At 48.5% G+C, this 25533-nt stretch overlaps 1 protein-coding gene across 6 annotated transcripts in view; it reads left to right on the forward strand.

Moving 5' to 3' along the window:
• LOC110508084 (T-lymphoma invasion and metastasis-inducing protein 1) overlaps positions 1 to 25533 on the forward strand; it is a 196460-nt gene that overhangs the window by 106137 nt on the left and 64790 nt on the right. For 3 of the 6 annotated variants that reach the window (XM_036965730.1, XM_036965731.1, XM_036965733.1), the window contains 6 exons: positions 376 to 600; positions 6526 to 6711; positions 11896 to 12039; positions 12218 to 12295; positions 13898 to 14083; positions 15548 to 15652. In XM_036965730.1, coding sequence (XP_036821625.1) covers positions 376 to 600; positions 6526 to 6711; positions 11896 to 12039; positions 12218 to 12295; positions 13898 to 14083; positions 15548 to 15652 — 924 coding nt within the window. The other 3 variants (XM_036965732.1, XM_036965735.1, XM_036965734.1) reach the window with 3 other exon arrangements.

A 25533-nucleotide genomic window follows, 5' to 3' on the forward strand; every position in this document is an offset into this window, starting at 1 on the left:
GTCTACTGTTTCTGTTTTCAGAGACCTGGTCTACTGTTTCTGTCTTCAGAGACCTGGTCTACTGTTTCTGTCTTCAGAGACCTGGTCTACTGTTTCTGTCTTCAGAGACCTGGTCTACTGTTTCTGTCTTCAGAGACCTGGTCTACTGTTTCTGTCTTCAGAGACCTGGTCTACTGTTTCTGTCTTCAGAGACCTGGTCTGTGTGATGTTAGTTGAAGAGGTAGATACTGTTAGTGTTCAGTAAAGGACTCAATAACCATATGTTGGCAATGAAAATGCAGCTGTTGGTGTCTATGACCCAGAAGGTTAGCTCTTTGTTGACTGTCTCTGACGACCTCTCCTGTCAATTTAACCCTTGACCTCTGACCCCTGTAGTCCTGCAGCCAGACGGAGCTGGAGAACTGGATCACGGCCATCCACTCGGCGTGCGCGGCGGCCGTTGCCAGGCAGCATCACCGGGAGGACACGGTGCGTCTGTTGAGGGCGGAGATTAAGAAGCTGGAGCAGAAGATCGACATGGACGAGAAGATGAAGAAGATGGGAGACATGCAGCTCAGTGCCGTGACCGATACCAAGAAGAGGAAGACCATACTGGACCAGGTGAGAGAGAGTGTGAGCTTAGTTACCGATACCAAGAAGAGGAAGACCATACTGGACCAGGTGAGAGAGAGTGTGAGCTTAGTTACCGATACCAAGAAAAGGAAGACCATACTGGACCAGGTGAGAGAGAGTGTGAGCTTAGTTACCGATACCAAGAAGAGGAAGACCATACTGGACCAGGTGAGTGTGTGTGTGAGCTTAGTTACCGATACCAAGAAGAGGAAGACCATACTGGACCAGGTGAGTGTGTGTGTGAGCTTAGTTACCGATACCAAGAAAAGGAAGACCATACTGGACCAGGTGAGAGAGAGTGTGAGCTTAGTTACCGATACCAAGAAGAGGAAGACCATACTGGACCAGGTGAGTGTGTGTGTGAGCTTAGTTACCGATACCAAGAAGAGGAAGACCATACTGGACCAGGTGAGAGAGAGTGTGAGCTTAGTTACCGATACCAAGAAGAGGAAGACCATACTGGACCAGGTGAGAGAGAGTGTGAGCTTAGTTACCGATACCAAGAAAAGGAAGACCATACTGGACCAGGTGAGAGAGAGTGTGAGCTTAGTTACCGATACCAAGAAGAGGAAGACCATACTGGACCAGGTGAGTGTGTGTGTGAGCTTAGTTACCGATACCAAGAAGAGGAAGACTATACTGGACCAGTTAAAAGTATAGGCTAGCGAATGTGATTTTAATTTTGAAATACAATAGTGTCTATTTGTATAATTTATTAAGCTGACGCAGACAGTTGAAGTCAGAAGTTTACATACACTTAGGTTGGAGTCATTAAAACTAGTTTACATACATTTAGGTTGGAGTCATTAAAACTAGTTTACATACATTTAGGTTGGAGTCATTAAAACTAGTTTTTCAACCACAAACTATAGTTTTGGCAAGTCGGTTAGGACATCTACTTTGTTCATGACACAAGTCATTTTTCCAACAATTGTTTACAGACAGATTATTTCACTTATAATTCACTGTATCACAATTCCAGTGGGTCAGAAGTTTACATACACTAAGTTGACTGTGCCTTTAAACAGCTTGGAAAATTCCAGAAAATGATGTCATGTCTTTAGAAGCTTCTAATTTACATATTTTGAGTCAATTGGAGGTGTATCTGTGGATGTATTTCAAGGCCTACCTTCAAACTCAGTGCCTCTTTGCTTGACATCATAGGAAAATCAAAAGAAATCAGCCAAGACCTCAGAAAACAATTGTAGACCTCCACAAGTCTGGTTCATCCTTGGGAGCAATTTCCAAATGCCTGAAGGTACCACGTTCATCTGTACAAACAATAGTATGCAAGTATAAACACCATGGGACCACTCAGCCATCATACCGCTCAGGAAGGAGACGCGTTCTGTCTCCTAGAGATGAACATACTTTGGTGTGAAAAGTGCGAATCAATCCCAGAACAACAGCAAAGGACCTTGTGAAGATACTGGAGGAAACCGGTACAAAAGTATCTATATCCACAGTAAAACGAGTCCTATATCGACATAACCTGAAAGGCCGCTAAGCAAGGAAGAAGCCACTCCTACAAAACCGCCATAAAAAAGCCAGAATACGTTTTTTTGTCCACATGGGGACAAAGATCGTATTTTTTGGAGAAATATCTTGTCTGATGAAACAAAAATATGGCCATAATGACAATTGCTATGTCTGGTGGAAAAAGGGGGAGGCTTGTCAGCCGAAGAACACCATCCCAACCGTGAAGCACGGGGGTGGCAGCATCATGTTGTGGGGGTGCTTTGCTGCAGGAGGGACTGGTGCACTTCACAAAATAGATGGAAATTATGTTGATATATTAAAACAACATCTCAAGACATCAGTCAGGAAGTTAAGGCTTGGTTGCAAATGGGTCTTCCAAATGGACAATGACCCCAAGCATACTTGCAAAGTTGTGGCAAAATGTATTAAAGACAACAAAGTCAAGGTATTGGAGTGGCCATCACAAAGCCCTGACCTCAATCCTATAGAACATTTGTGGGCAGAACTGAAAAAGTGTGCCAGCAAGGAGGCCTACAAACCTGACTCGGTTACACCAGCTCTGTCAGAAGGAATGGGACAAAATTCACCCAACTCATTGTGGAAAGCTACCCAAAACGTTTGACCCAAGTTAAACAATTTAAAGGCAATGCTACCAAATACTAATTGAGTGTATGTAAAATTCTGACCCACTAGGAATGAGATGAAATAAATAAAAGCTGAAATAAATCATTCTCTCTACTATTATTCTGACATTTCACATTCTTAAAATAAAGTGGTGATCCTTTCTGACCTAAGACAGGGAATTTTTACTAGGATTAAATGTCAGGAATTGTGAAAAACGGAGTTTAAAATCTATTTGACTAAGGTGTATGTACACTTCCTACTTCAACTGAACCTCCCCTTTTCTCTCCTCTGTTGTTGCGTCAGTTAGGCTAAATTAAACATGTTTTCTTGTCCTTATCTTTATCATTCTAGTGACATGCTTTGAATAATACAGGACTAGAATTAGATGCAGGAGGCTTTCACTTCTCTTCATAAAGATTGAATGGTTATGGGTCTGAATAAATAACTGCCTATAGTGTATATCCATCGTGCGGTTCGCTCCTCCTTTCGGTTGGCTCCTGGATTTAACATTCTTCCAATAGTCTACTGGTAGAAGAAATTCAAAAGATAAATAAAAAAATCCAGCAAGCTGTTCTAGTCTGTCTTATCCTGCATTCAGGTGTGGGTCTGTTGCGCAAGAGACAGAGGCTATAATTGTTATTATGTATAACCGAACTCAGCCGTCTGTCCCCCTCCCTGAGATGGTCCGTCTGTCCCCCTCCCTGAGATGGGCCGTCTGTCCCCCTCCCTGATATGGGCCGTCTGTCCCCCGTACTGAGATGGGCCGTCTGTCCCCCGTCCTGAGATGGGCCGTCTGTCCCCCTCCCTGAGATGGGCCGTCTGTCCCCCGTCCTGAGATGGGCCGTCTGTCCCCCGTCCTGAGATGGGCCGTCTGTCCCCCGTCCTGAGATGGGCCGTCTGTCCCCCGTCCTGAGATGGGCCGTCTGTCCCCCTCCCTGAGATGGGCCGTCTGTCCCCCGTACTGAGATGGGTCGTCTGTCCCCACCCTGAGATGGGCTGTCTGTCCCCCGTACTGAGATGGGCCGTCGGTCCCCCGTACTGAGATGGGCCGTCTGTCCCCCGTACTGAGATGGGCCTTCTGTCCCCCTCCCGTCTGAAGATCTGGCCAAGTGCAAGCATGTGAAGAACGAAGACAGTGGGTCCTAGCACTGACCCTTGAGGAACACAGCGGGTTATGGTGGTCTCCTCCGATCTTGCCTCACAGAGGGTGATGTACTGCTTACGGTTAGAGAGGTAGGAGGTGAACCAGTTTTAGGGCAGTCCCACAGATGGCAGTGTGCTCTCTGAGGCGCTGCAGTATAATTGCGTGATCTACTATGTCGAAAGCAGCACTCGGGTCCAGAAGAATCAAGATGGTGGGGGGGATCCTGTATCGGCAGCCATGAGCAGGTCATTAACAACCTTCACCCAGGGCTGTCTCCAGTATTACGCATGGATCTGAAGCCAGACTCAGGAGAGCCTCATAAAGCTGGTTAGAGCTAGGTCAAATCAAATCAAATTTTATTTGTCACATACACATGGTTAGCAGATGTTAATGCGAGTGTAGCGAAATGCTTGTGGTGTGAGTGACGTTGCGTTGCCACGATCTTCTCCAGGACTTTAGATAGAAATGGGAGGTTGAAAATAGGCCTGTAGTTTGAGAGGTCTTGGTCAAGGAATGGTTTTCTTGAACAAAGGTGTGATGGCAGCGATGTGTGAATATTGACGGCACTGGTCCAGTGTTGATGGACTTGTTGATCAGGTCGGTTACGAACTCGATGAGCATCTTTTGTGTGGTTGGAATAGGGTCGAGGGGTCACTGGTAGTTTTTAATTAGGGGGCTCTGGTCTAAAGTAGTGCACTATATAGGGAGTAGGAGGGCTCTGGTCTAAAGTAGTAGACTATATAGGGAATAGGGCTCTGGTCTAAAGTAGTAGACTATATAGGGAATAGGGCTCTGGTCTAAAGTAGTGCCACTATATAGGGAATAGGGTGCTATTTGGGACGCAGATCCATATCCCAGCCCATATCTGACAGAGGAATGTCCTGTACTTTCCCTTTCTTCTCTGTGCTAGTTGGCAGAGGGACAGTGTCTCCTTTTCCCCCCTCCACCCTGGCTCTAGCACCACTCGCCCAACAACTAGTACAGGACTGAGAGGAGAGGGGGACACACGGATGAATAATGTGCTGCTCCAGTGCCCTGGTAAAAAACATCCCATTAGACATGTTAGATCTACACAGCAGGTCAACAGCAGCCGTTAGACTACAGGGAGCAGGCTGGTCAACAACAGACATTAGACTACAGAGAGCAGGCAGGTCAACAGCAGACATTAGACTACAGAGAGCAGGCAGGTCAACAGCAGCCGTTAGACTGCAGAGAGCAGGCAGGTCAACAGCAGCCGTTAGACTACAGGGAGCAGGCAGGTCAACAACAGACAATAGACTACAGAGAGCAGGCTGGTCAACAGCAGCCGTTAGACTGCAGAGCTGCAGAGAGCAGGCAGGTCAACAACAGACATTAGACTGCAGAGAGCAGGCTGGTCAGTAGCAGACATTAGACTACAGAGAGCAGGCTGGTCAACAGCAGACATTAGACTACAGAGAGCAGGCTGGTCAACAGCAGCCGTTAGACTACAGAGAGCAGGCTGGTCAACAACAGACATTAGACTACAGAGAGCAGGCTGGTCAACAGCAGACATTAGACTACAGAGAGCAGGCTGGTCAACAACAGACATTAGACTACAGAGAGCAGGCTGGTCAACAACAGACATTAGACTACAGAGAGCAGGCTGGTCAACAACAGACATTAGACTACAGAGAGCAGGCTGGTCAACAGCAGACATTAGACTACAGAGAGCAGGCAGGTCAGTAGCAGACATTAGACTACAGAGAGCAGGCAGGTCAGTAGCAGACATTAGACTACAGAGAGCAGGCAGGTCAGTAGCAGACATTAGACTACAGAGAGCAGGCAGGTCAGTAGCAGACATTAGACTACAGAGAGCAGGCAGGTCAGTAGCAGACATTAGACTACAGAGAGCAGGCAGGTCAGTAGCAGACATTAGACTACAGAGAGCAGGCAGGTCAGTAGCAGACATTAGACTACAGAGAGCAGGCAGGTCAGTAGCAGACATTAGACTACAGAGAGCAGGCAGGTCAGTAGCAGACATTAGACTACAGAGAGCAGGCAGGTCAGTAGCAGACATTAGACTACAGAGAGCAGGCAGGTCAACAGCAGCCGTTAGACTGCAGAGAGCAGGCTGGTCAGTAGCAGACATTAGACTACAGAGAGCAGGCTGGTCAACAGCAGACATTAGACTACAGAGAGCAGGCAGGTCAACAGCAGACATTAGACTACAGAGAGCAGGCAGGTCAACAACAGCCGTTAGACTACAGAGAGCAGGCAGGTCAGTAGCACTTTAAACAACACGACTTGAAGCAGAGAACAGAGGAAGGGCTTGGATACCATCTTAGGGCTCCTTGGTGCCACTAACGAAAGCTTTTGTTGGAGAGAGAGAGACGCTTCGCGGACGGAGAGACGTGGGAGTCAGTAATAACAGCTACCAGCTCAGACGAGCTGTTAAAAGCTCTCATGCATCTCTTTTCTCTTTCTCTCTGATGAACACCAATTAAAGGGGCAATCTGGGATTCAATATACAGCAACAAGACTGTCACCCCGCCACTTGTTGTGATAAACATCTGAGTCATGGGGCTGGTTGAAGTGTATCCAGAGCTCTGGATGCAAGAGCTGACCGGCCATGAGAAGAAAAAAATATATTTACCCATCCTGGATTGCCCCGTTTAGAATGGATTGTTGTTGTTTGTTTGTTCTAGATCTTTCTGTGGGAGCAGAACTTGGAACAGTTCCACATGGGTCTGTTCCGGTTCCGGTGTTACCTGGCCAGTCTGCAGGGAGGGGAGCTGCCCAACCCCAAACGCCTGCTAGCCGTAGCCTCCAGACCCACCAAACTGGCCATGGGACGCCTCGGAATCTTCTCTGTGTCGTCCTTTCATGCGCTGGTGAGTAGGATAGATGTGTTTAGGCATAGGCACACACACACACACACACCTACACACACACATGGACACACACACACCTGGACACACACACATGGACACACACACACATGGACACACACACATGGACACACACACACATGGACACACACACACCTACACACACACACATGGACACACACACACACACACACACATGGACACACACACACCTACACACACACACACACACACACGGACACACACACACACCTACACACGCATGGACACACACACACACACCTACACACGCACGGACACACACTCACACCAAAACATCCCCTGTCCATCGCCCCCCCGCACCCCCACCTAAACTGGACAAAGCAAGTTATTTTTCACGAGATGTACTTCAGTGATTGTCCAATTTGTCCAATACTTCAGTGATTGTCCCCAAAAAAATCCCCCATGTTCATCTGTTGCTGACCGGGGGGGGGGGGTGTCTGAAAACAGAGAGAGCGCACGAGAGAGAGAGCGAGCCAGAGAGAGAGATGATGTGTGCTATTTTCTGTTTGAGGGCGATCACCTGTTTATTGAAGGCTCTGCCACAATGCCAGCCTCCTCCACATAGCCGAGGCCCTTGATTCTGGCTGCAGAACACTGGAAGCGTAGGTAGCGCTGAAGGATAACATTGATTTGTTTGGGAGCAGAGTGTAGGCAGAGCAGCATGGTGCATTGGCTGATCAATAGCTTCCTTGTTGCTAGACGCCTACATGGGCTACGTCCCAAAACGGCATCCTACTCCCTTTATAGTGCACTACTTTTGACCAGGGCCCATAGGGCTGGTCAACAGCAGTGTAGTGTGTATATAGGGAATAGGGTGCCTTCTGGAAAGCAGTCATGTTCTCTCAGAACAGGTGGGAGTCAAATGACTCAGAGAGACAGCAGGAAGGTAGGAGTAACAAAGGATGTCTGAAATAACACTCCTTCACTCAGCTTTTTTCTGCTCTCTCCATCCCGCTGTCTATCTCCATCTCTCTGGCTCTCTCTCTGGCGCTCTCTCTGGAGCTCTCTCTGTCTCTCTCTGGCGCTCTCTCTGGAGCGCTCTCTGGCTCTCTCTGGCGCTCTCTCTGGAGCTCTCTCTGTCTCTCTCTGGCGCTCTCTCTGGAGCTCTCTCTGGCGCTCTCTGGCTCTCTCTCTGGCTCTCTCTGGCGCTCTCTCTGGCTCTCTCTGGCGCTCTCTCTGGCTCTCTCACTAGCTCTCTCTCTGGCTCTTTCTGGCGCTCTCTCTCTCTGGCTCTCTCTCTGGCGCTCTCTCTGGCTCTCTCTGGCTCTCTCTGGCGCTCTCCCTGGCTCTCTCTGGCGCTCTCTCTGGCTCTCTCTGGCACTCTCTCTGGCTCTCTCACTAGCTCTCTCTCTGGCTCTCTCACTAGACCTCTCTCTGGCTCTTTCTGGCGCTCTCTCTGGCTCTCTCTCTCTCTGGTGCTCTCTCTCTCTGGTGCTCTCGCTCTGGCTCTTTCTGGCACTCTCTCTCTGGCTCTCTCTCTGGCTCTCTCTCTCTGGCTCTCTCTCTCTGGCTCTCTCTCTCTGGCTCTCTCTGGCGCTCTCTCTGGCTCTCTCACGAGCTCTCTCTCTGGCTCTTTCTGGCGCTCTCTCTCTCTGGCGCTCTCTCTCTCTGGCACTCTCTCTCTCTGGCGCTCTCTCTCTCTTGGCGCTCTCTCTCTGGCTCTTTCTGGCACTCTCTCTCTGGCTCTCTCTCTCTGGCTCTCTCTCTCTGGCTCTCTCTCTCTGGCTCTCTCTCTCTGGCTCTCTCTCTCTGGCTCTCTCTCTCTGGCTCTCTCTCTGGCGCTCTCTGTCTCTGGCGCTCTCTCTCTCTGGTGCTCTCTGTCTCTGGCGCTCTCTCTCTCTGGTGCTCTCTCTCTCTGGTGCTCTCTCTCTCTGGCGCTCTCTCTCTCTGGCGCTCTCTCTGTCTGGCGCTCTCTCTCTCTGGCGCTCTCTCTCTCTGGCGCTCTCTCTCTCTCTGGTGCTCTCTCTCTCTCTGGCGCTCTCTCTCTCTCTGGCGCTCTCTCTGGCTCGCTCTCTCTCTCGTGCGCTCTCTCTCGTGCGCTCTCTCTCTCGCGCGCTCTCTCTCTCTCGTGCGCTCTCTCTCTCGCGCTCTCTCTCTCTCGTGCGCTCTCTCTCTCTCTCGCGCTCTCTCTCTACCCCCTATAACATCATCAGCACTCTCTCATAAAAGCATCTGACAGAATGATGATATGCAGGTTAAGTTAGAGTACCCTTCATGTGGACAGAATGATGATATGCAGGTTAAGTTAGAGTACCCTTCATGTGGACAGAATGATGATATGCAGGTTAAGTTAGAGTACCCTTCATGTGGACAGAATGATGATATGCAGGTTAAGTTAGAGTAACCTTCATGTGGACAGAATGATGCAGGTTAAGTTGGAGTACCCTTCATGTGGACAGAATGATGCAGGTTAAGTTAGAGTACCCTTCATGTGGACAGAATGATGCAGGTTAAGTTAGAGTACCCTTCATGTGGACAGAATGATGATATGCAGGTTAAGTTAGAGTACCCTTCATGTGGACAGAATGATGCAGGTTAAGTTAGAGTACCCTTCATGTGGACAGAATGATGCAGGTTAAGTTAGAGTACCCTTCATGTGGACAGAATGATGATATGCAGGTTAAGTTAGAGTACCCTTCATGTGGACAGAATGATGCAGGTTAAGTTAGAGTACCCTTCATGTGGACAGAATGATGCAGGTTAAGTTAGAGTACCCTTCATGTGGACAGAATGATGCAGGTTAAGTTAGAGTACCCTTCATGTGGACAGAATGATATGCAGGTTATGTTAGAGTACCCTTCATGTGGACAGAATGATGCAGGTTAAGTTAGAGTACCCTTCATGTGGACAGAATGATGCAGGTTAAGTTAGAGTACCCTTCATGTGGACAGAATGATGCAGGTTAAGTTGGAGTACCCTTCATGTGGACAGAATGATGCAGGTTAAGTTAGAGTACCCTTCATGTGGACAGAATGATGCAGGTTAAGTTAGAGTACCCTTCATGTGGACAGAATGATGCAGGTTAAGTTGGAGTACCCTTCATGTGGACAGAATGATGCAGGTTAAGTTAGAGTACCCTTCATGTGGACAGAATGATGCAGGTTAAGTTGGAGTACCCTTCATGTGGACAGAATGATGCAGGTTAAGTTAGAGTACCCTTCATGTGGACAGAATGATGCAGGTTAAGTTAGAGTACCCTTCATGTGGACAGAATGATGCAGGTTAAGTTAGAGTACCCTTCATGTGGACAGAATGATGCAGGTTAAGTTAGAGTACCCTTCATGTGGACAGAATGATGCAGGTTAAGTTAGAGTACCCTTCATGTGGACAGAATGATGCAGGTTAAGTTAGAGTACCCTTCATGTGGACAGAATGATGCAGGTTAAGTTAGAGTACCCTTCATGTGGACAGAATGATGCAGGTTAAGTTAGAGTACCCTTCATGTGGACAGAATGATGCAGGTTAAGTTAGAGTACCCTTCATGTGGACAGAATGATGCAGGTTAAGTTAGAGTACCCTTCATGTGGACAGAATGATGCAGGTTAAGTTAGAGTACCCTTCATGTGGACAGAATGATGCAGGTTAAGTTAGAGTACCCTTCATGTGGACAGAATGATGATATGCAGGTTAAGTTAGAGTACCCTTCATGTGGACAGAATGATGCAGGTTAAGTTAGAGTACCCTTCATGTGGACAGAATGATGCAGGTTAAGTTAGAGTACCCTTCATGTGGACAGAATGATGCAGGTTAAGTTAGAGTACCCTTCAGCGTTGTACGTCTTTTGTAATTCCACTTCAAGCTCTTATTTTTTCTGAGTATATTAAGAGACCGTTGAAATATGAGAAGAGAAGACAAAGTGCTGAGAATGTGTTTATCATTCATGACCTCTGACCTCTACAGTATAACTACCTCTGTGTTTTGTAATTCATGACCTCTGACCTAAACAGTATAACCCCTCCGTGGTTTGACCTAACCAGCTGTGTCAGGTTGTGTGGGTGTGTTGTTCTGTGTGTCAGATATACTCCTATAATGATTCTGCTTCTGTCTGTTTCTCTCTCTCTCTCTCTCTCTCTCTCTCTCTCTCTCTCTCTCTCTCTCTCTCCCTGTCTCGGTCTCTCTCTCCCTCTCTCGGTCTTTCCCTGTCTCGGTCTCTCTCTCCCTGTCTCGGTCTCTCTCTCCCTGTCTCGGTCTCTCTCTCTCCCTGTCTCGGTCTCTCTCTCTCCCTGTCTCGGTCTCTCTCTCTCCCTGTCTCGGTCTCTCTCTCCCTGTCTCGGTCTCTCTCTCCCTGTCTCGGTCTCTCTCTCTCCCTGTCTCGGTCTCTCTCTCTCCCTGTCTCGGTCTCTCTCTCTCCCTGTCTCGGTCTCTCTCTCTCCCTGTCTCGGTCTCTCTCTCTCCCTGTCTCGGTCTCTCTCTCTCCCTGTCTCGGTCTCTCTCTCTCCCTGTCTCGGTCTCTCTCTCTCCCTGTCTCGGTCTCTCTCTCTCCCTGTCTCGGTCTCTCTCTCCCTGTCTCGGTCTCTCTCTCTCCCTGTCTCGGTCTCTCTCTCTCCCTGTCTCGGTCTCTCTCTCTCCCTGTCTCGGTCTCTCTCTCCCTGTCTCGGTCTCTCTCTCCCTGTCTCGGTCTCTCTCTCTCCCTGTCTCGGTCTCTCTCTCTCCCTGTCTCGGTCTCTCTCTCTCCCTGTCTCGGTCTCTCTCTCTCCCCGTCTCGGTCTCTCTCTCTCCCCGTCTCGGTCTCTCTCTCTCCCCGTCTCGGTCTCGCTCTCTCCCCGTCTCGGTCTCTCTCTCTCCCCGTCTCGGTCTCTCTCTCTCCCCGTCTCGGTCTCTCTCTCTCCCCGTCTCGGTCTCTCTCTCTCCCCGTCTCGGTCTCTCTCTCTCCCCGTCTCGGTCTCTCTCTCTCCCCGTCTCGGTCTCTCTCTCTCCCCGTCTCGGTCTCTCTCTCTCCCTGTCTCGGTCTCTCTCTCTCCCTGTCTCGGTCTCTCTCTCTCCCTGTCTCTCTGCCTCTCTCCCTGTCTCTCTGCCTCTCTCCCTGTCTCGGTCTTTCTCTGTCTCGGTCTCTCTCTGTCTCGGTCTCGGTCTCTCTCTGTCTCGGTCTCTCTCTGTCTCGGTCTCTCCCTGTCTCGGTCTCTCTCTGTCCCCTACTCCCTCTAGGTGGCAGCTCGTACAGAGAGCGGGGTGAGGAGACGTACCCAGGCCATGTCTCGTTCCTCCTCGTCCAAACGTAAGAGCAGGTTCTCCTCTCTGTGGGGGCTGGACACTACTTCCAAGAAGAAGACTCACCCCACCATCAACCAGGTACATGTTTTTAACATGTGTCCACATTAGGGCTGTTTGACCTATAGCAGTTCTATAGAAATGAAACTGCACAGAGATCTGGAACATTACGCTAGAACTGCCACTTATATCATTACATACAACTTCTTTGCTCAGCCATTTTTTGCGGTTCTATGTTGACTTGCTGTTTCTAACTCAGGTGTTTGCTGATGGGGAGGAGCCAGTGAAAAAGCCTCTGGACGGGATCTATGATGTGGACACTGCCGGGGAGAGAGGGGTAAGTAGGCATGATACACACCCGTCTTCTAACCTGAACCCTAAACCCCCTAGAAAAAGCATTTGACCTCCTAGGGACTAACAACATGTCCCCAGTTGGTCAAATGTTTTGTTTGTTTTACTATTCTGGTGGGGACCAGAAGTGTGTGTACATGACAGACAGACTGCTCTCTGTCTCGTTCTCTCTCTATCTCAGTCTCTCCCTGTCTCTCCCTCTCCCTGTCTCGGTCTCTCCCTGTCTCGGTCTCTCCCTGTCTCGGTCTCTCCCTGTCTCTGTCTCGGTCTCTCCCTGTCTCTGTCTCGGTCTCTCCCTGTCTCGGTCTCTCCCTGTCTCTGTCTCTCCCTGTCTCTGTCTCTCCCTGTCTCTGTCTCTCCCTGTCTCTGTCTCTCCCTGTCTCTGTCTCTCCCTGTTTCTGTCTCTCTCTGTCTCGGTCTCTCTCTGTCTCGGTCTCTCTCTGTCTCGGTCTCTCTCTGTCTCAGTCTCTCCCTGTCTCGGTCTCTCCCTGTCTCGGTCTCTCTCTGTCTCGGTCTCTGTCTGTCTCGGTCTCTCCCTGTCTCTGTCTCGGTCTCTCTCTGTCTCGGTCTCTCTCTGTCTCGGTCTCTCTCTGTCTCGGTCTCTCTCGGTCTCTCTCTGTCTCGGTCTCTCCCTGTCTCGGTCTCTCTCTGTCTCGGTCTCTCTCTGTCTCGGTCTCTCTCTGTCTCGGTCTCTCTCTGTCTCGGTCTCTCCTTGTCTCTGTCTCGGTCTCTCTCTGTCTCGATCTCGGTCTCTCTCTGTCCTGGGGAAGGACCAGATGGCCAGACAGTTAGTTAGTTACTTAGTTAGTTAGTTGCTCACTGCCAGGGAGAGCGTGGTAAGTAGTCAGTTCATCTTCTTTGCTTGGCAGAGAACTGACACAGAGGTATCAGCCAAAACACAGATTAAACACCTTTAGACTGGTAGGGACACACTATTTACAGCGTGTCTGTTTCCTAGAAGAATGATGAAGAGCCTTCCTCAGGTCAACACAGTGAGTCCCGGGGCTTCCCGAGTGGTGCAGAGGTCTAAGGCACTGCATCGCTGTGCTAGCTTTGTCACTACAGATTTTGGTTTGATTCCAGGCTGCGTCGCAGCCGGCCGTTACTGGGAGTCCCATGAGGCGGCGCACAATTGGCCCAGCGTCGTCCGGGTTAGGGGAGGGTTTCGCCTGCCCGGGATGTCCTTGTCCCCCTTGTCACCCTCTAGCGACTCCTGTGGCGGGCCGGGCGCAGTGCACTCTGACACGGTTCGCCAGTTGTACGGCGTTTCCTCCGACACACAGGTCTGGCTGGCTTCCTGGGGTTAAGCTGGCATTGTGTCAAGAAGCAGTGAGGCTTGGCTAGGTTGTGTTTCGGAGGACGCACGGCTCTCGACCTTCGACCTCTCCTGAGTCCGTACGGGAGTTGCAGCGATGGGACAAGACTATAACTACCAATTGGGGAGAAAAGGGGGGGGGGAATAATATATATATATATATATATATATATACACGCGCACACACACACACACTGTCAGTCACATGTACAAGTAGTTATGTAGATAGTTAGTTATAAGTTAGTTTGAAACAATGTCTTTGTATCTCTCCAGAAGAGTCATGAGGGGACAGTGAAGAGCCTTCCTCAGGTCAACTCAGACAGTCACATGACAGACAGTGATATCTGGGTGCCTGACCACCTGACACCGTCCTGGGTGTGTCTTCCTAACGACCAGCCTGTCCTCGCCATCATCCAGCCTGGAGAGTCTGCTCTGGACGTTCTAGAGACAATCTGCAAGGTAACTAGCAACTCAACTAACCTACACCGGAGATCATCTGCCAGGTAACTAGCAACTTAACTAACCTACACCGGAGACCATCTGCAAGGTAACTAGCAACTTAACTAACCTACACCGGAGACCATCTGCAAGGTAACTAACAACTTAACTAACCTACACCGGAGACCATCTGCAAGGTAACTAACAACTTAACTAACCTACACCGGAGACCATCTGCAAGGTAACTAGCAACTTAACTAACCTACACCGGAGACCATCTGCAAGATAACTAGCAACTTAACTAACCTACACCGGAGACCATCTGCAAGGTAACTAACAACTTAACTAACCTACACCGGAGACCATCTGCAAGGTAACTAACAACTTAACTAACCTACACCGGAGACCATCTGCCAGGTAACTATCTCCATCTGCAGCTTTCTCACGGTCAGACAATAAGGTCCCTGTTCAACCTCATCACACCAAGTGGTCCCTCCATCTCGTCCTGTCCGTTCAACCTCATCACACCAAGTGGTCCCTCCATCTCGTCCTGTCCGTTCAACCTCATCACACCAAGTGGTCCCTCCATCTCGTCCTGTCCGTTCAACCTCATCACACCAAGTGGTCCCTCCATCTCGTCCTGTCCTTAGTTTCAGAATACCAGCGTTGTACAATACTTTCATGTGTTAGTTTATCCTCTAGACTCTGGACCAGAGCAGACCAGGACCGATGATGGCTCCTAAAGACTGAACCAAGCCCATTACTGCCCAGTCATTACACACCCATCTTAGCCCCTAGGACAGACAGACAGAACAGGACTGATGACATTACACAAATGGGCAGGGCTCTAGCCAGCTGCCTATAGGGCCAGATGGGCGGGGCTCTAGCCAGCTGCCTATAGGGCCAGATGGGCGGGGCTCTAGCCAGATGGGCGGGGCTCTAGCCAGATGGGCGGGGCTCTAGCCAGATGGGCGGGGCTCTAGCCAGCTGCCTATAGGGCCAGATGGGCGGGGCTCTAGCCAGCTGCCTATAGGGCCAGATGGGCGGGGCTCTAGCCAGCTGCCTATAGGGCCAGATGGGCGGGGCTCTAGCCAGATGGGCGGGGCTTGCCAGATGGGCGGGGCTCTAGCCAGATGCCTATAGGGACAGATGGGCGGGGCTCTAGCCAGCTGCCTATAGGGCCAGATGGGCGGGGCTCTAGCCAGATGGGCGGGGCTCTAGCCAGATGGGCGGGGCTCTAGCCAGATGGGCGGGGCTCTAGCCAGATGGGCGGGGCTCTAGCCAGATGGGCGGGGCTCTAGCCAGCTTTGTGTTTTTTTTTATCATACATTTTTTACACCTTTTTTTTTTTTTCAATTCTATTGGTCCATTAAGCCAGGCAAGATCAATCACGCACAGATAAAGTATTTGATCCCAGATCTGCTACTCTGATCCCAGATCTGCCTGTGCCAATCCTCTTTCTGTCTTCTTTACTGAACTCCACAGGCCCACCGGCTGGATCCTGCCAAACATTACCTCCGCCTCAAGTTCCTCGTCGAAAACCAAGTTCAGTTCTACATCCCTAAACCGGAGGAGGACGTGTGTGACTTGGTACGTGTGTGTGTGTGTGTGTGTGTGTGTGTGTGTGTGTGTGTGTGTGTGTGTGTGTGTGAGAGACTTGGTACGTGTGGTTGTGTGTGTGTGTGTGTGTCTGTGACTTGGTACGTGTGGTTGTGTGTGTGTGTGTGTGACTTGGTACGTGTGGTTGTGTGTGTGTGTGTGTGTGTGTGTGTTTGTGTGACTTGGTACGTGTGGTTGTGTGGTTGTGTGTGTGTGTGTGACTTGGTACGTGTGGTTGTGTGTGTGTGTGTGACTTGGTACGTGTGGTTGTGTGTGTGTGTGACTTGGTACGTGTGGTTGTGTGTGTGTGTGACTTGGTACGTGTGGTTGTGTGTGTGTGTGACTTGGCACGTGTGGTTGTGTGTGTGTGTGACTTGGTACGTGTGGTTGTGTGTGTGTGTGTGTGTGACTTGGTACGTGTGGTTGTGTGTGTGTGTGACTTGGTACGTGTGGTTGTGTGTGTGTGTGACTTGGTACGTGTGGTTGTGTGTATGTGTGACTTGGTACGTGTGTGTGTGTGTGTGTGTGACTTGGTACGTGTGTGTGTGACTTGGTGTGTTTGTGTGTGTGTGTGTGTGTGTGAGTGTGAGTGACTTGGTACGTTTCTGATTTCCTCACAGATTATCTCCTGTCACACACACACACACACACACACACACACACACACAAGGTTTTCCGTGAGGAAAATGTGGATCCGGGCAAGTGACCAGCAGCATTTTAATTTATTGGACATTTGAGAAATGTACCAGACCCATATTTATATTATATTTATTTAACATTTTATTTAACGAGGCAAGTCAGTTCAGAACAAATTCTTATTTACAATAACAGCCTACCCCGGCCAAACCCTCCCCTAACCCGGACGACGCTGGGCCAATTGTGCGCCGCCCTATGGGACTCCCAATCACGGCCGGTTGTGATACAGCCTGGAATCGAACAAGGGTCTATAGTGACGCCTCTAGCACTGAGATGCAGTGCCTTAGACCGCTGTGATACAGCCTGGAATCGAACCAGGGTCTGTAGTGACGCCTCTAGCACTGTGATGCAGTGCCTTAGATCGCTGTGATACAGCCTGGAATCGAATCAGGGTCTGTAGTGACGCCTCTAGCACTGAGATGCAGTGCCTTTAGACCGCTGTGATACAGCCTGGAATCAAACCAGGGTCTGTAGTGACGCCTCTAGCACTGAGATGCAGTGCCTTTAGACCGCTGTGATACAGCCTGGAATCGAACCAGGGTCTGTAGTGACGCCTCTAGCACTGAGATGCAGTGCCTTAGACCGCTGTGATACAGCCTGGAATCGAACCAGGGTCTGTAGTGACGCCTCTAGCACTGAGATGCAGTACCTTAGACCGCTGTGATACAGCCTGGAATCGAACCAGGGTCTGTAGTGACTGACGCCTTTAGCCTCAGACCGCCGTGCCACTCGGGAGCCTTCATACAGGGTGCATACGGTGTGCATACAGGGTGCATACGGTGTGCATACGGTGTGCATACGGTGTGCATACTGTAACCCATCAGGACAGGGATCATGAACGAGATTCAGTCGTTGGACAATTGTTTTCTTGAGCGTATGGTCAGTGGACCAGAACATAATTAGGAATAATTTGTAGACTGCAAATTGACTGCAAGAAGCCCAAACCGATATAATATTGGACTAAAACATAATTTCAAACCAGGCTTACGTTTGTGTACAATCTCTTTATTATGCGTGGGAATACTTTGGAACAGATTTTAAAAAATTAAAACCATTTGGAGCTGATTCGCTGGTGTTTTATACAATCTTTTATGTCATTTTTTGAGGATTAAACTTGGAAATGAAAATTCACCTGCTCGCCCGGCAGTTGGGGAACCCTGCAGTAGGGTGTCCATCCACGGTGCTCAGAATGACGTAAATCACATTTGGATTATTGTAATTCATCTAAACATTACATGCAACTCCTGTAATGAAGCAGACAATAAAAAGTAGTTTTCAAACATTTGGAAAAATGCAATTAGCTGAAAAACACCATTCTAAACAGAACACCTGGGGAACACACCATTCTAAACAGAGCGCCTGAGGAAAACACCATTCTAAACAGAACACCTGGGGAACACACCATTCTAAACAGAGTGCCTGATGCAAGCGGATCCGTATGTGACAGAGATTAGAAACTTAGAAGTAGGGGGACTATGATGAGGCAACAACCAGGATGGGTTGTTAATATGACTAGGATGGGTTGATAATATGACTAGGATGGGTTGATAATATGACTAGGATGGGTTGATAATATGACTAGGATGGGTTGTTAATATGACCAGGATGGGTTGTTAATATGACTAGGATGGGTTGATAATATGACTAGGATGGGTTGATAATATGACTAGGATGGGTTGATAATATGACTAGGATGGGTTGATAATATGACTAGGATGGGTTGTTAATATGACCAGGATGGGTTGTTAATATGACTAGGATGGGTTGATAATATGACTAGGATGGGTTGATAATATGACCAGGATGGGTTGTTAGTATAACCAGGATGGGTTGATAATATGACTAGGATGGGTTGATAATATGACTAGGATGGGTTGTTAGTATAACCAGGATGGGTTGATAATATGACTAGGATGGGTTGTTAATATGACTAGGATGGATTGATAATATGACTAGGATGGGTTGATAATATGACTAGGATGGGTTGTTAATATGACTAGGATGGGTTGTTAATATGACTAGGATGGGTTGATAATATGACTAGGATGGGTTGATAATATGACTAGGATGGGTTGTTAATATGACTAGGATGGGTTGATAATATGACTAGGATGGGTTGATAATATGACTAGGATGGGTTGTTAGTATAACCAGGATGGGTTGATAATATGACTAGGATGGGTTGTTATTATGACTAGGATGGGTTGTTAATATGACTAGGATGGGTTGATAATATGACTAGGATGGGTTGTTATTATGACTAGGATGGGTTGATAACATGACTAGGATGGGTTGATAATATGACTAGGATGGGTTGATAATATGACTAGGATGGGTTGTTAATATGACCAGGATGGGTTGTTAGTATAACCAGGATGGGTTGATAATATGACTAGGAGGGGTTGATAATATGACTAGGATGGGTTGTTAATATGACCTGGATGGGTTGTTAATATGACTAGGATGGGTTGATAACATGACTAGGATGGGTTGATAATATGACTAGGATGGGTTGATAATATGACTAGGATGGGTTGATAATATGACTAGGATGGGTTGTTAATATGACCAGGATGGGTTGTTAGTATAACCAGGATGGGTTGATAATATGACTAGGATGGGTTGATAATATGACTAGGATGGGTTGTTAATATGACCAGGATGGGTTGATAATATGACCAGGATGGGTTGTTAATACGACCAGGATGGGTTGATAATATGACCAGGATGGGTTGATAATAGGACCAGGATGGGTTGTTAATATGACTAGGATGGGTTGATAACACGACTAGGATGGGTTGATAATAGGACCAGGATGGGTTGTTAATATGACTAGGATGGGTTGATAACACGACTAGGATGGGTTGATAATACGACCAGGATGGGTTGATAATATGACTAGGATGGGTTGATAATATTAGTTGGTATTATGACCAGGATGGGTTGATAATATGGGTTGATAATATTACCAGGATGGGTTGTTAGTATAACCAGGATGGGTTGATAATATGACTAGGATGGGTTGTTAATATGACCAGCCTGGGTTGATATTATGACCAGGATGGGTTGATAATATCACTAGGATGGATTGTTAATATGACCAGGATGGGTTGATAATAGGACCAGGATGGGTTGATAACATGACTAGGATGGGTTGATAACATGACTAGGATGGGTTGATAATATGACCAGGATGGGTTGATAATATGACCAGGATGGGTTGATAACATGACTAGGATGTGTTGATAACATGACTAGGATGGGTTGATAATATGACCAGGATGGGTTGATAATATGACCAGGATGGGTTGATAATATGACCAGGATGGGTTGATAGTATGACCAGGATGGGTTGATAGTATGACCAGGATGGGTTGATAATATGACCAGGATGGGTTGATAATACAACCAGGATGGGTTGATAATACAACCAGGATGGGTTGATAATATGACCAGGATGGGTTGATAATATGGGTTGATAATATGACCAGGATGGGTAGATAATACGACCAGGATGGGTTGATAATACAACCAGGATGGGTTGATAACATGACCAGGATGGGTTGATAATATGACCAGGATGGGTTGATAATACAACCAGGATGGGTTGATAATACAACCAGGATGATTTGATAACATGACTAGGATGGGTTGATAATACAACCAGGATGGGTTGATAATACGACCAGGATGGGTTGATAATATGTCCAGGATGGGTTGATAACATGACCAGGATGTGCCTTTGGCTTGTGGACAAATGAAGAAAGTTGATATGAAAACCAATAGAACAGGCGAGGAAGACTTTATAAAAATAATTGCTTCCACGTTTTTGTATGGTGGGATTTTTTCCTAGGCTCCTTTGAAGCAAAGTAAGACGAGCCTCATGATATGAAGTAAATGTTAAGTTTTCAAACATTTCAGTTTATACACTGCTCAAAAAAAATAAAGGGAACACTTAAACTACACAATGTAACTCCAAGTCAATCACACTTCTGTGAAATCAAACTGTCCACTTAGGAAGCAACACTGATTGACAATACATTTCACATGCTGTTGTGCAAATGGAATAGACAACAGGTGAAAATTATAGGCAATTAGCAAGACACCCCTAATAAAGGAGTGGTTCTGCAGGTGGGGACCACAGACCACTTCTCAGTTCCAATCCTTCCTGGCTGATGTTTTGGTCACTTTTGAATGCTGGCGGTGCTTTCACTCTAGTGGTAGCATAAGACGGAGTCTACAACCCACACAAGTGGCTCAGGTAGTGCAGCTCATCCAGGATGGCACATCAATGCGAGCTGTGGGAAGAAGGTTTGCTGTGTCTGTCAGCGTATGGAGTATGGAGGCGCTACCAGGAGACAGGCCAGTACATCAGGAGATGTGGAGGAGGTCGTAGGAGGGCAACAACCCAGCAGCAGGACCGCTACCTCCGCCTTTGTGCAAGGAGGAGCACTGCCAGAGCCCTGCAAAATGACCTCCAGCAGGCCACAAATGTGCATGTGTCTGCTCAAACGGTCAGAAACAGACTACATGAGGGTGGTATGAGGGCCTGACGTCCACAGGTGGGGGTTGTGCTTACAGCCCAACACCGTGCAGGACGTTTGGCATTTGCCTGAGAACACCAAGATTGGCAAATTCGCCACTGGCGCCCTGTGCTCTTCACAGATGAAAGCAGGTTCACACTGAGCACATGTGACAGACGTGACAGAGTCTGGAGACGCCGTGGAGAACGTTCTGCTGCCTGCAACATCCTCCAGCATGACCAGTTTGGCAGTGGGTCAGTCATGTGGTGGGGTGGCATTTCCTTGGGGGCCCGCACAGCCCTCCATGTGCTTGCCAGAGGTAGCCTGACTGCCATTAGGTACCGAGATGAGATCCTCAGACCCCTTGTGAGACCATATGCTGGTGCGGTTGGCCCTGGGTTCCTCCTAATGCAAGACAATGCTAGACCTCATGTGGCTGGAGTGTGTCAGCAGTTCCTGCAAGAGGAAGGCATTGATGCTATGGACTGGCCCGCCCGTTCCCCAGACCTGAATCCAATTGAGCACATCTGGGACATCATGTCTCGCTCCATCCACCACAGACTGTCCAGGAGTTGGCGGATGCTTTAGTCCAGGTCTGGGAGGAGATCCCTCAGGAGACCATCCGCCACCTCATCAGGAGCATGCCCAGGCGTTGGTAGGGAGGTCATACAGGCACGTGGAGGCCACACACACACACACACACACACACACACACACACACTACTGAGCCTCATTTTGACTTGTTTTAAGGACATTACATCAAAGTTGGATCAGCCTGTAGTGTGGTTTTCCACTTTAATTTTGAGTGTGACTCCAAATCCAGAATTTATCCATGGGTTGATAAATTTGATTTCCATTGATAATTTTTGTGTGATTTTGTTGTCAGCACATTCAACTATGTAAAGAAAAAAGTATTTAATAAGAATATTTCATTCATTCAGATCTAGGATGTGTTATTTTAGTGTTCCCTTTATTTTTTTGAGCAGTGTATATATATATATATACACAAACACACACAGTTGAAGTCAGAAGTTTACATACACCTTGGCCAAATACATTTAAACTCAGTTTTTTCACAATTCCTGACATTTAATGTCCTGTCTTAGGTCAGTTAGGATCACCACTTTATTTTAAGAATGTGAAATTGCAGAATAAAAGTAGAGAGAAAGATTTTAGTTCAGCTATTCTTTCATTACATTCCCAGTGGGTCAGAAGTTTAAATCCTAAATCCTCCATTTTAATTGAAGGCTTCCGTTACCAGTTGATAAATACAAATAGTTTAAAAAAAATTCTGGTCATCAAAACGTTTTTAACACGCGATTGAATTTAGAAATGGTTGCAAAACTTAATTATGCAAATGAACCGATAGACCGATAAACATACCTGGTCAAATTTATTTCCGTCAATCAATCAAACAATTATCACGGACATTTGGCTGGCACCACATTTTTTTAAATACTGGTCATCGGATACCCTGACACACACACACACACACACACATATATATATACACACACACACACACACCTCTCCAAACTTCTCGGTTTATATATATATTCGCCCTACTTGTTGTTGCATTTGTAAGGTGTATGTAGATGTAGGCTACTAGATGTAGGAAAGCGTGCAGAGAGAGAGGGGTAACTCCCCAGTGAGAGAGAGAGAGGGGTAACTCCCCAGTGATAGAGAGAGAGAGGGGTAACTCCCCAGTGATAGAGAGAGAGGGGTAACTCCCCAGTGATAGAGAGAGAGAGAGGGGTAACTCCCCAGTGATAGAGAGAGGGGTAACTCCCCAGTGAGAGAGAGAGAGGGGTAACTCCCCAGTGATAGAGAGAGAAAGAGGGATAACTCCCCAGTGATATAGAGAGAGAGGGGTAACTCCCCAGTGATAGAGAGAGAAAGAGGGATAACTCCCCAGTGATAGAGAGAGAGAGAGAGGGGTAACTCCCCAGTGATAGAGAGAGGGGTAACTCCCCAGTGATAGAGAGAGGGGTAACTCCCCAGTGATAGAGAGAGGGGTAACTCCCCAGTGATATAGAGAGAGAGGGGTAACTCCCCAGTGATATAGAGAGAGAGGGGTAACTCCCCAGTGATATAGAGAGAGAGGGGTAACTCCCCAGTGATATAGAGAGAGAGGGGTAACTCCCCAGTGATAGAGAGAGAGGGGTAACTCCCCAGTGAGTGAGAGGGAGAGGGGTAACTCCCCAGTGAGTGAGAGGGAGAGGGGTAACTCCCCAGTGAGTGAGAGGGAGAGGGGTAACTCCCCAGTGATAGAGAGAGAGGGGTAACTCCCCAGTGAGTGAGAGGGAGAGGGGTAACTCCCCAGTGATAGAGAGAGAGGGGTAACTCCCCAGTGATATAGAGAGAGAGGGGTAACTCCACAGTGAGAGAGAGAGGGGTAACTCCCCAGTGATATGGAGAGAGAGGGGTAACTCCCCAGTGATAGAGAGAGGGGTAACTCCCCAGTGATAGAGAGAGAGAGGGGTAACTCCCCAGTGATAGAGAGAGAGGGGTAACTCCCCAGTGATAGAGCGAGAGGGGTAACTCCCCAGTTAGAGAGAGAGGGGTAACTCCCCAGTGATATAGAGAGAGAGGGGTAACTCCCCAGTGATAGAGAGAGAAAGAGGGATAACTCCCCAGTGATAGAGAGAGAGAGAGAGAGGGGTAACTCCCCAGTGATAGAGAGAGGGGTAACTCCCCAGTGAGAGAGAGAGAGGGGTAACTCCCCAGTGATATAGAGAGAGAGGGGTAACTCCCCAGTGATAGAGAGAGAAAGAGGGGTAACTCCCCAGTGATAGAGAGAGGGGTAACTCCCCAGTGATAGAGAGAGGGGTAACTCCCCAGTGATAGAGAGAGGGGTAACTCCCCAGTGATAGAGAGAGAGGGGTAACTCCCCAGTTAGAGAGAGAGGGGTAACTCCCCAGTGAGAGAGAGAGGGGTAACTCCCCAGTGATATGGAGAGAGAGGGGTAACTCCCCAGTGATAGAGAGAGGGGTAACTCCCCAGTGATAGAGAGAGAGAGGGGTAACTCCCCAGTGATAGAGAGAGAGGGGTAACTCCCCAGTTAGAGAGAGAGGGGTAACTCCACAGTGAGAGAGAGAGGGGTAACTCCCCAGTGATATGGAGAGAGAGGGGTAACTCCCCAGTGATAGAGAGAGGGGTAACTCCCCAGTGATAGAGAGAGAGAGGGGTAACTCCCCAGTGATAGAGAGAGAGGGGTAACTCCCCAGTGATAGAGCGAGAGGGGTAACTCCCCAGTGATAGAGAGAGGGGTAACTCCCCAGTGATATGGAGAGAGAGGGGTAACTCCCCAGTGATAGAGAGAGGGGTAACTCCCCAGTGATAGAGAGAGAGAGGGGTAACTCCCCAGTGATAGAGAGAGAGGGGTAACTCCCCAGTTAGAGAGAGAGGGGTAACTCCACAGTGAGAGAGAGAGGGGTAACTCCCCAGTGATATGGAGAGAGAGGGGTAACTCCCCAGTGATAGAGAGAGGGGTAACTCCCCAGTGATAGAGAGAGAGAGGGGTAACTCCCCAGTGATAGAGAGAGAGGGGTAACTCCCCAGTGATAGAGCGAGAGGGGTAACTCCCCAGTTAGAGAGAGAGGGGTAACTCCCCAGTGATATAGAGAGAGAGGGGTAACTCCCCAGTGATAGAGAGAGAAAGAGGGATAACTCCCCAGTGATAGAGAGAGAGAGAGAGAGGGGTAACTCCCCAGTGATAGAGAGAGGGGTAACTCCCCAGTGAGAGAGAGAGAGGGGTAACTCCCCAGTGATATAGAGAGAGAGGGGTAACTCCCCAGTGATAGAGAGAGAAAGAGGGGTAACTCCCCAGTGATAGAGAGAGGGGTAACTCCCCAGTGATAGAGAGAGGGGTAACTCCCCAGTGATAGAGAGAGGGGTAACTCCCCAGTGATAGAGAGAGAGGGGTAACTCCCCAGTTAGAGAGAGAGGGGTAACTCCCCAGTGATATAGAGAGAGAGGGGTAACTCCCCAGTGATATAGAGAGAGAGGGGTAACTCCCCAGTGATAGAGAGAGAAAGAGGGATAACTCCCCAGTGATAGAGAGAGAGAGGGGTAACTCCCCAGTGATAGAGAGAGGGGTAACTCCCCAGTGATAGAGAGAGGGGTAACTCCCCAGTGATAGAGAGAGAGCAAGGGGTAACTCCCCAGTGAGAGAGAGCAAGGGGTAACTCCCCAGTGATAGAGAGAGGGGTAACTCCCCAGTGATAGAGAGAGAGGGGTAACTCCCCAGTGAGAGAGGGGTAACTCCCCAGTGAGAGAGAGAGAGAGAGAGGGGTAACTCCCCAGGGATAGAGAGAGAGAGAGGGGTAACTCCCCAGTGATAGAGAGAGAGGTACCTCCCCAGTGATAGAGAGAGAGGGGTAACTCCCCAGTGATGGAGAGGGAGAGGGGTAACTCCCCAGTGATGGAGAGAGAGAGGGGTAACTCCCCAGTGATAGAAAGAGAGGGGTAACTCCCCAGTGATAGAGAGAGAGGGGTAACTCCCCAGTGATAGAGAGAGAGGGGTAACTCCCCAGTGAGAGAGAGAGAGAGGGGTAACTCCCCAGTGATAGAGAGAGAGAGGGGTAACTCCCCAGTGATAGAGAGAGAGAGAGAGGGGGGTAACTTCCCAGTGAGAGAGAGAGAGAGGGGTAA

Source organism: Oncorhynchus mykiss, chromosome 27 (genome assembly GCF_013265735.2).
Source record: "Oncorhynchus mykiss isolate Arlee chromosome 27, USDA_OmykA_1.1, whole genome shotgun sequence".
Classification (NCBI taxonomy): domain Eukaryota; kingdom Metazoa; phylum Chordata; class Actinopteri; order Salmoniformes; family Salmonidae; genus Oncorhynchus; species Oncorhynchus mykiss.